General features: G+C 38.8%; 1 protein-coding gene across 4 annotated transcripts in view; it reads left to right on the forward strand.

Moving 5' to 3' along the window:
• LOC118380776 (actin-binding protein WASF3-like) overlaps nt 1–12164 on the forward strand; it is a 61634-nt gene that overhangs the window by 34333 nt on the left and 15137 nt on the right. For all 4 annotated transcript variants that reach the window (XM_052502879.1, XM_052502881.1, XM_052502885.1 and 1 more), the window contains one exon: nt 67–309. In XM_052502879.1, coding sequence (XP_052358839.1) covers nt 67–309 — 243 coding nt within the window. The remainder of the gene's footprint in view (nt 1–66; nt 310–12164) is intronic.

The following is a 12164-nucleotide window of genomic DNA, read 5'->3' on the forward strand; positions in this document are numbered from 1 at the left end:
CCTCTTACTCCCCCTGCTGGCCATTCTGTAAAATGTTGTCTCCATCGCCCTACCTTTCTCTCTTAGGGGTCTTGGACCTGACCACCACCAACGCCACTACCCTCACTCAACCAATCATGCTGGTCACGCCCACACGTACTCCGGCCCACCTCCCAGTCTCCTGGCTGCTCAGCTGGCTGCTCAGGGAAACGCCACTCTGGACCATGCCTACAGGGGATACAACCTGGGTCACCCCCACAATGCTCCACCCCGTCTCCCTCCCATTGAGAACATGAATGGATCCATGTCTCTACGACCTGTGGACTACAGGTCAGTGAGTGCACATGAATAAACACACTGGCAGACAGATTGATGCATATATGCACTCAAATAAACATGAACATTCATTGACATGTGCACAGGGACACCAAACAAACCCATGTACGCTCTTTTGTTGGGGCTCTTCCCCAGCTCCAGGGTTTGTTGTGTGTGCTATTGTGCTATTGGTTTGGATTAGATCTGATGATGAACAACAGGCTTTACCCTCTCTGGGGTTTAGCAGTTGGCTCTGTAATGTACTGTCATCCCATACAAGCCAAGTACTGCACTGGTACACTCAAAACCCAAACACGGTCCTCTGCTTTGGTCTTGACATGACTCGTCTGTGACCTGTCGAACTCTGATAATAATTCCACCCTGTTCTTCTTGAACTTGTCAGACGATGTTGGTATGGTAGGATTGTCATGGTTACATGTGAGATGTTGGTACGGTAGGATTATCATGGTTACATGTGAGATGTTGGTACGGTAGGATTATCATGGTTACATGTGAGATGTTGGTACGGTAGGATTATCATGGTTACATGTGAGATGTTGGTATGGTAGGATTATCATGGTTACATGTGAGATGTTGGTACGGTAGGATTATCATGGTTACATGTGAGATGTTGGTATGGTAGGATTATCATGGTTACATGTGAGATGTTGGTACGGTAGGATTATCATGGTTACATGTGAGATGTTGGTACGGTAGGATTATCATGGTTACATGTGAGATGTTGGTACGGTAGGATTATCATGGTTACATGTGAGATGTTGGTACGGTAGGATTATCATGGTTATATGTGAGATGTTGGTATGGTAGGACTATCATGGTTACATGTGAGATGTTGGTACGGTAGGATTATCATGGTTATATGTGAGATGTTGGTACGGTAGGATTATCATGGTTACATGTGAGATGTTGGTATGGTAGGATTATCATGGTTATATGTGAGATGTTGGTATGGTAGGATTATCATGGTTATATGTGAGATGTTGGTATGGTAGGATTATCATGGTTATATGTGAGATGTTGGTATGGTAGGATTATCATGGTTACATGTGAGATGTTGGTATGGTAGGATTATCATGGTTATATGTTAGATGTTGGTATGGTAGGATTATCATGGTTATATGTGAGATGTTGGTATGGTAGGATTATCATGGTTATATGTTAGATGTTGGTATGGTAGGATTATCATGGTTACATGTGAGATGTTGGTATGGTAGGATTGTCATGGTTATATGTGAGATGTTGGTACGGTAGGATTATCATGGTTATATGTTAGATGTTGGTACGGTAGGATTGTCATGGTTACATGTGAGATGTTGGTACGGTAGGATTATCATGGTTACATGTGAGATGTTGGTATGGTAGGATTATCATGGTTACATGTGAGATGTTGGTATGGTAGGATTATCATGGTTATATGTGAGATGTTGGTACGGTAGGATTATCATGGTTACATGTGAGATGTTGGTACGGTAGGATTATCATGGTTATATGTGAGATGTTGGTACGGTAGGATTATCATGGTTACATGTGAGATGTTGGTACGGTAGGATTATCATGGTTATATGTGAGATGTTGGTATGGTAGGATTGTCATGGTTATATGTGAGATGTTGGTATGGTAGGATTATCATGGTTATATGTGAGATGTTGGTATGGTAGGATTATCATGGTTATATGTGAGATGTTGGTATGGTAGGATTATCATGGTTATATGTGAGATGTTGGTATGGTAGGATTATCATGGTTATATGTGAGATGTTGGTATGGTAGGATTATCATGGTTATATGTGAGATGTTGGTATGGTAGGATTATCATGGTTATATGTGAGATGTTGGTACGGTAGGATTATCATGGTTACATGTGAGATGTTGGTATGGTAGGATTATCATGGTTACATGTGAGATGTTGGTACGGTAGGATTGTCATGGTTATATGTGAGATGTTGGTATGGTAGGATTATCATGGTTATATGTGAGATGTTGGTACGGTAGGATTGTCATGGTTACATGTGAGATGTTGGTACGGTAGGATTGTCATGGTTACATGTGAGATGTTGGTACGGTAGGATTATCATGGTTACATGTGAGATGTTGGTATGGTAGGATTATCATGGTTATATGTGAGATGTTGGTATGGTAGGATTATCATGGTTACATGTGAGATGTTGGTATGGTAGGATTATCATGGTTATATGTGAGATGTTGGTACGGTAGGATTATCATGGTTACATGTGAGATGTTGGTATGGTAGGATTATCATGGTTACATGTGAGATGTTGGTACGGTAGGATTGTCATGGTTATATGTGAGATGTTGGTATGGTAGGATTGTCATGGTTACATGTGAGATGTTGGTATGGTAGGATTGTCATGGTTACATGTGAGATGTTGGTACGGTAGGATTATCATGGTTATATGTGAGATGTTGGTACGGTAGGATTATCATGGTTACATGTGAGATGTTGGTATGGTAGGATTATCATGGTTATATGTTAGATGTTGGTATGGTAGGATTATCATGGTTATATGTGAGATGTTGGTATGGTAGGATTATCATGGTTACATGTGAGATGTTGGTATGGTAGGATTATCATGGTTATATGTTAGATGTTGGTATGGTAGGATTATCATGGTTATATGTGAGATGTTGGTACGGTAGGATTATCATGGTTATATGTGAGATGTTGGTACGGTAGGATTATCATGGTTACATGTGAGATGTTGGTATGGTAGGATTATCATGGTTATATGTGAGATGTTGGTATGGTAGGATTATCATGGTTACATGTGAGATGTTGGTATGGTAGGATTATCATGGTTACATGTGAGATGTTGGTATGGTAGGATTGTCATGGTTATATGTGAGATGTTGGTACGGTAGGATTATCATGGTTATATGTGAGATGTTGGTATGGTAGGATTATCATGGTTATATGTGAGATGTTGGTACGGTAGGATTATCATGGTTATATGTGAGATGTTGGTATGGTAGGATTATCATGGTTATATGTGAGATGTTGGTACGGTAGGATTATCATGGTTATATGTGAGATGTTGGTACGGTAGGATTATCATGGTTACATGTGAGATGTTGGTATGGTAGGATTATCATGGTTATATGTGAGATGTTGGTACGGTAGGATTATCATGGTTATATGTGAGATGTTGGTACGGTAGGATTATCATGGTTATATGTGAGATGTTGGTACGGTAGGATTATCATGGTTACATGTGAGATGTTGGTATGGTAGGATTATCATGGTTATATGTGAGATGTTGGTATGGTAGGATTATCATGGTTACATGTGAGATGTTGGTATGGTAGGATTATCATGGTTATATGTTAGATGTTGGTATGGTAGGATTATCATGGTTACATGTGAGATGTTGGTATGGTAGGATTATCATGGTTATATGTGAGATGTTGGTATGGTAGGATTATCATGGTTACATGTGAGATGTTGGTATGGTAGGATTATCATGGTTATATGTTAGATGTTGGTATGGTAGGATTATCATGGTTATATGTGAGATGTTGGTATGGTAGGATTATCATGGTTATATGTTAGATGTTGGTATGGTAGGATTATCATGGTTATATGTGAGATGTTGGTACGGTAGGATTATCATGGTTATATGTGAGATGTTGGTATGGTAGGATTATCATGGTTATATGTGAGATGTTGGTACGGTAGGATTATCATGGTTACATGTGAGATGTTGGTATGGTAGGATTATCATGGTTATATGTGAGATGTTGGTACGGTAGGATTATCATGGTTACATGTGAGATGTTGGTATGGTAGGATTATCATGGTTATATGTTAGATGTTGGTATGGTAGGATTATCATGGTTATATGTTAGATGTTGGTATGGTAGGATTATAATGGTTATATGTGAGATGTTGGTATGGTAGGATTATAATGGTTATATGTGAGATGTTGGTACGGTAGGATTATCATGGTTACATGTGAGATGTTGGTATGGTAGGATTATCATGGTTATATGTGAGATGTTGGTACGGTAGGATTATCATGGTTACATGTGAGATGTTGGTACGGTAGGATTATCATGGTTACATGTGAGATGTTGGTATGGTAGGATTATCATGGTTATATGTGAGATGTTGGTATGGTAGGATTATCATGGTTACATGTGAGATGTTGGTATGGTAGGATTATCATGGTTACATGTGAGATGTTGGTATGGTAGGATTATCATGGTTACATGTGAGATGTTGGTACGGTAGGATTATCATGGTTACATGTGAGATGTTGGTATGGTAGGATTATCATGGTTACATGTGAGATGTTGGTACGGTAGGATTATCATGGTTACATGTGAGATGTTGGTACGGTAGGATTATCATGGTTACATGTGAGATGTTGGTATGGTAGGATTATCATGGTTATATGTGAGATGTTGGTACGGTAGGATTGTCATGGTTACATGTGAGATGTTGGTACGGTAGGATTATCATGGTTACATGTGAGATGTTGGTACGGTAGGATTATCATGGTTATATGTGAGATGTTGGTACGGTAGGATTATCATGGTTACATGTGAGATGTTGGTACGGTAGGATTATCATGGTTACATGTGAGATGTTGGTATGGTAGGATTATAATGGTTACATGTGAGATGTTGGTACGGTAGGATTATCATGGTTATATGTGAGATGTTGGTACGGTAGGATTATCATGGTTACATGTGAGATGTTGGTACGGTAGGATTGTCATGGTTACATGTGAGATGTTGGTACGGTAGGATTATCATGGTTACATGTGAGATGTTGGTATGGTAGGATTATCATGGTTATATGTGAGATGTTGGTACGGTAGGATTATCATGGTTACATGTGAGATGTTGGTACGGTAGGATTATCATGGTTATATGTGAGATGTTGGTAAGGTAGGATTATCATGGTTACATGTGAGATGTTGGTACGGTAGGATTATCATGGTTACATGTGAGATGTTGGTATGGTAGGATTATCATGGTTATATGTGAGATGTTGGTACGGTAGGATTATCATGGTTACATGTGAGATGTTGGTACGGTAGGATTATCATGGTTATATGTGAGATGTTGGTACGGTAGGATTATCATGGTTATATGTGAGATGTTGGTACGGTAGGATTATCATGGTTATATGTGAGATGTTGGTACGGTAGGATTATCATGGTTATATGTGAGATGTTGGTACGGTAGGATTGTCATGGTTACATGTGAGATGTTGGTACGGTAGGATTGTCATGGTTACATGTGAGATGTTGGTACGGTAGGATTATCATGGTTACATGTGAGATGTTGGTACGGTAGGATTATCATGGTTACATGTGAGATGTTGGTACGGTAGGATTATCATGGTTATATGTGAGATGTTGGTACGGTAGGATTGTCATGGTTACATGTGAGATGTTGGTACGGTAGGATTATCATGGTTACATGTGAGATGTTGGTACGGTAGGATTATCATGGTTACATGTGAGATGTTGGTACGGTAGGATTATCATGGTTATATGTGAGATGTTGGTACGGTAGGATTGTCATGGTTACATGTGAGATGTTGGTACGGTAGGATTATCATGGTTACATGTGAGATGTTGGTACGGTAGGATTATCATGGTTATATGTGAGATGTTGGTATGGTAGGATTGTCATGGTTATATGTGAGATGTTGGTATGGTAGGATTGTCAAGGTTATATGTGAGATGTTGGTATGGTAGGATTATCATGGTTATATGTGAGATGTTGGTACGGTAGGATTATCATGGTTACATGTGAGATGTTGGTACGGTAGGATTATCATGGTTATATGTGAGATGTTGGTACGGTAGGATTATCATGGTTATATGTGAGATGTTGGTACGGTAGGATTATCATGGTTATATGTGAGATGTTGGTACGGTAGGATTATCATGGTTATATGTGAGATGTTGTATGGTAGGATTATCATGGTTATATGTGAGATGTTGGTACGGTAGGATTGTCATGGTTATATGTGAGATGTTGGTATGGTAGGATTGTCATGGTTATATGTGAGATGTTGGTATGGTAGGATTGTCATGGTTATATGTGAGATGTTGGTATGGTAGGATTATCATGGTTATATGTGAGATGTTGGTATGGTAGGATTGTCATGGTTACATGTGAGATGTTGGTACGGTAGGATTATCATGGTTACATGTGAGATGTTGGTACGGTAGGATTATCATGGTTATATGTGAGATGTTGGTACGGTAGGATTATCATGGTTACATGTGAGATGTTGGTACGGTAGGATTATCATGGTTATATGTGAGATGTTGGTACGGTAGGATTATCATGGTTACATGTGAGATGTTGGTACGGTAGGATTATCATGGTTACATGTGAGATGTTGGTACGGTAGGATTATCATGGTTATATGTGAGATGTTGGTACGGTAGGATTATCATGGTTACATGTGAGATGTTGGTATGGTAGGATTATCATGGTTACATGTGAGATGTTGGTACGGTAGGATTATCATGGTTACATGTGAGATGTTGGTACGGTAGGATTATCATGGTTACATGTGAGATGTTGGTACGGTAGGATTATCATGGTTACATGTGAGATGTTGGTATGGTAGGATTATCATGGTTATATGTGAGATGTTGGTACGGTAGGATTGTCATGGTTACATGTGAGATGTTGGTACGGTAGGATTATCATGGTTATATGTGAGATGTTGGTACGGTAGGATTATCATGGTTATATGTGAGATGTTGGTACGGTAGGATTATCATGGTTACATGTGAGATGTTGGTACGGTAGGATTATCATGGTTACATGTGAGATGTTGGTATGGTAGGATTATAATGGTTACATGTGAGATGTTGGTACGGTAGGATTATCATGGTTATATGTGAGATGTTGGTACGGTAGGATTATCATGGTTACATGTGAGATGTTGGTACGGTAGGATTGTCATGGTTACATGTGAGATGTTGGTACGGTAGGATTATCATGGTTACATGTGAGATGTTGGTACGGTAGGATTATCATGGTTATATGTGAGATGTTGGTAAGGTAGGATTATCATGGTTACATGTGAGATGTTGGTACGGTAGGATTATCATGGTTATATGTGAGATGTTGGTATGGTAGGATTATCATGGTTACATGTGAGATGTTGGTACGGTAGGATTATCATGGTTACATGTGAGATGTTGGTATGGTAGGATTATCATGGTTATATGTGAGATGTTGGTACGGTAGGATTATCATGGTTACATGTGAGATGTTGGTACGGTAGGATTATCATGGTTATATGTGAGATGTTGGTACGGTAGGATTATCATGGTTATATGTGAGATGTTGGTACGGTAGGATTATCATGGTTATATGTGAGATGTTGGTACGGTAGGATTATCATGGTTATATGTGAGATGTTGGTACGGTAGGATTGTCATGGTTACATGTGAGATGTTGGTACGGTAGGATTGTCATGGTTACATGTGAGATGTTGGTACGGTAGGATTATCATGGTTACATGTGAGATGTTGGTATGGTAGGATTGTCATGGTTATATGTGAGATGTTGGTATGGTAGGATTGTCATGGTTATATGTGAGATGTTGGTACGGTAGGATTATCATGGTTATATGTGAGATGTTGGTACGGTAGGATTATCATGGTTATATGTGAGATGTTGGTATGGTAGGATTATCATGGTTATATGTGAGATGTTGGTATGGTAGGATTGTCATGGTTATATGTGAGATGTTGGTATGGTAGGATTATCATGGTTATATGTGAGATGTTGGTATGGTAGGATTATCATGGTTATATGTGAGATGTTGGTATGGTAGGATTATCATGGTTATATGTGAGATGTTGGTACGGTAGGATTATCATGGTTATATGTGAGATGTTGGTATGGTAGGATTATCATGGTTATATGTGAGATGTTGGTATGGTAGGATTGTCATGGTTATATGTGAGATGTTGGTATGGTAGGATTGTCATGGTTATATGTGAGATGTTGGTATGGTAGGATTATCATGGTTATATGTGAGATGTTGGTACGGTAGGATTATCATGGTTATATGTGAGATGTTGGTACGGTAGGATTATCATGGTTATATGTGAGATGTTGGTACGGTAGGATTATCATGGTTATATGTGAGATGTTGGTACGGTAGGATTATCATGGTTATATGTGAGATGTTGGTACGGTAGGATTATCATGGTTATATGTGAGATGTTGGTACGGTAGGATTGTCATGGTTATATGTGAGATGTTGGTACGGTAGGATTATCATGGTTATATGTGAGATGTTGGTACGGTAGGATTGTCATGGTTATATGTGAGATGTTGGTATGGTAGGATTGTCATGGTTATATGTGAGATGTTGGTATGGTAGGATTGTCATGGTTACATGTGAGATGTTGGTACGGTAGGATTATCATGGTTATATGTGAGATGTTGGTATGGTAGGATTATCATGGTTATATGTGAGATGTTGGTACGGTAGGATTATCATGGTTATATGTGAGATGTTGGTACGGTAGGATTATCATGGTTATATGTGAGATGTTGGTATGGTAGGATTATCATGGTTATATGTGAGATGTTGGTACGGTAGGATTGTCATGGTTACATGTGAAATGTTGGTATGGTAGGATTATCATGGTTACATGTGAGATGTTGGTACGGTAGGATTATCATGGTTATATGTGAGATGTTGGTACGGTAGGATTATCATGGTTATATGTGAGATGTTGGTATGGTAGGATTATCATGGTTATATGTGAGATGTTGGTACGGTAGGATTATCATGGTTATATGTGAGATGTTGGTACGGTAGGATTGTCATGGTTACATGTGAGATGTTGGTACGGTAGGATTATCATGGTTACATGTGAGATGTTGGTACGGTAGGATTATCATGGTTACATGTGAGATGTTGGTACGGTAGGATTATCATGGTTATATGTGAGATGTTGGTACGGTAGGATTGTCATGGTTACATGTGAGATGTTGGTACGGTAGGATTATCATGGTTACATGTGAGATGTTGGTACGGTAGGATTATCATGGTTACATGTGAGATGTTGGTACGGTAGGATTATCATGGTTATATGTGAGATGTTGGTACGGTAGGATTGTCATGGTTATATGTGAGATGTTGGTATGGTAGGATTGTCATGGTTACATGTGAGATGTTGGTATGGTAGGATTGTCATGGTTACATGTGAGATGTTGGTACGGTAGGATTATCATGGTTATATGTGAGATGTTGGTACGGTAGGATTATCATGGTTACATGTGAGATGTTGGTATGGTAGGATTATCATGGTTATATGTTAGATGTTGGTATGGTAGGATTATCATGGTTATATGTGAGATGTTGGTATGGTAGGATTATCATGGTTACATGTGAGATGTTGGTATGGTAGGATTATCATGGTTATATGTTAGATGTTGGTATGGTAGGATTATCATGGTTATATGTGAGATGTTGGTACGGTAGGATTATCATGGTTATATGTGAGATGTTGGTACGGTAGGATTATCATGGTTACATGTGAGATGTTGGTACGGTAGGATTATCATGGTTATATGTGAGATGTTGGTATGGTAGGATTATCATGGTTACATGTGAGATGTTGGTATGGTAGGATTATCATGGTTACATGTGAGATGTTGGTATGGTAGGATTGTCATGGTTATATGTGAGATGTTGGTACGGTAGGATTATCATGGTTATATGTGAGATGTTGGTATGGTAGGATTATCATGGTTATATGTGAGATGTTGGTACGGTAGGATTATCATGGTTATATGTGAGATGTTGGTACGGTAGGATTATCATGGTTATATGTGAGATGTTGGTACGGTAGGATTATCATGGTTATATGTGAGATGTTGGTACGGTAGGATTATCATGGTTACATGTGAGATGTTGGTATGGTAGGATTATCATGGTTACATGTGAGATGTTGGTACGGTAGGATTATCATGGTTATATGTGAGATGTTGGTACGGTAGGATTATCATGGTTATATGTGAGATGTTGGTACGGTAGGATTATCATGGTTACATGTGAGATGTTGGTATGGTAGGATTATCATGGTTATATGTGAGATGTTGGTATGGTAGGATTATCATGGTTACATGTGAGATGTTGGTATGGTAGGATTATCATGGTTATATGTTAGATGTTGGTATGGTAGGATTATCATGGTTACATGTGAGATGTTGGTATGGTAGGATTATCATGGTTATATGTGAGATGTTGGTATGGTAGGATTATCATGGTTACATGTGAGATGTTGGTATGGTAGGATTATCATGGTTATATGTTAGATGTTGGTATGGTAGGATTATCATGGTTATATGTGAGATGTTGGTATGGTAGGATTATCATGGTTATATGTTAGATGTTGGTATGGTAGGATTATCATGGTTATATGTGAGATGTTGGTACGGTAGGATTATCATGGTTATATGTGAGATGTTGGTATGGTAGGATTATCATGGTTATATGTGAGATGTTGGTACGGTAGGATTATCATGGTTACATGTGAGATGTTGGTATGGTAGGATTATCATGGTTATATGTGAGATGTTGGTACGGTAGGATTATCATGGTTACATGTGAGATGTTGGTATGGTAGGATTATCATGGTTATATGTTAGATGTTGGTATGGTAGGATTATCATGGTTATATGTTAGATGTTGGTATGGTAGGATTATAATGGTTATATGTGAGATGTTGGTATGGTAGGATTATAATGGTTATATGTGAGATGTTGGTACGGTAGGATTATCATGGTTACATGTGAGATGTTGGTACGGTAGGATTATCATGGTTATATGTGAGATGTTGGTATGGTAGGATTATCATGGTTACATGTGAGATGTTGGTACGGTAGGATTATCATGGTTACATGTGAGATGTTGGTATGGTAGGATTATCATGGTTATATGTGAGATGTTGGTATGGTAGGATTATCATGGTTACATGTGAGATGTTGGTATGGTAGGATTATCATGGTTACATGTGAGATGTTGGTATGGTAGGATTATCATGGTTACATGTGAGATGTTGGTACGGTAGGATTATCATGGTTACATGTGAGATGTTGGTATGGTAGGATTATCATGGTTACATGTGAGATGTTGGTACGGTAGGATTATCATGGTTACATGTGAGATGTTGGTACGGTAGGATTATCATGGTTACATGTGAGATGTTGGTATGGTAGGATTATCATGGTTATATGTGAGATGTTGGTATGGTAGGATTGTCATGGTTACATGTGAGATGTTGGTACGGTAGGATTATCATGGTTACATGTGAGATGTTGGTACGGTAGGATTATCATGGTTATATGTGAGATGTTGGTACGGTAGGATTATCATGGTTACATGTGAGATGTTGGTACGGTAGGATTATCATGGTTATATGTGAGATGTTGGTACGGTAGGATTATCATGGTTACAGAGATGTTGGTACGGTAGGATTATCATGGTTACATGTGAGATGTTGGTACGGTAGGATTATCATGGTTACATGTGAGATGTTGGTACGGTAGGATTATCATGGTTACATGTGAGATGTTGGTACGGTAGGATTATCATGGTTATATGTGAGATGTTGGTACGGTAGGATTATCATGGTTACATGTGAGATGTTGGTATGGTAGGATTATCATGGTTACATGTGAGATGTTGGTACGGTAGGATTATCATGGTTACATGTGAGATGTTGGTACGGTAGGATTATCATGGTTACATGTGAGATGTTGGTACGGTAGGATTATCATGGTTACATGTGAGATGTTGGTATGGTAGGATTATCATGGTTATATGTG

The sequence above is a fragment of the Oncorhynchus keta genome, chromosome 4 (assembly GCF_023373465.1).
Source record: "Oncorhynchus keta strain PuntledgeMale-10-30-2019 chromosome 4, Oket_V2, whole genome shotgun sequence".
In the NCBI taxonomy this organism is placed as follows: Eukaryota; Metazoa; Chordata; class Actinopteri; order Salmoniformes; family Salmonidae; genus Oncorhynchus; species Oncorhynchus keta.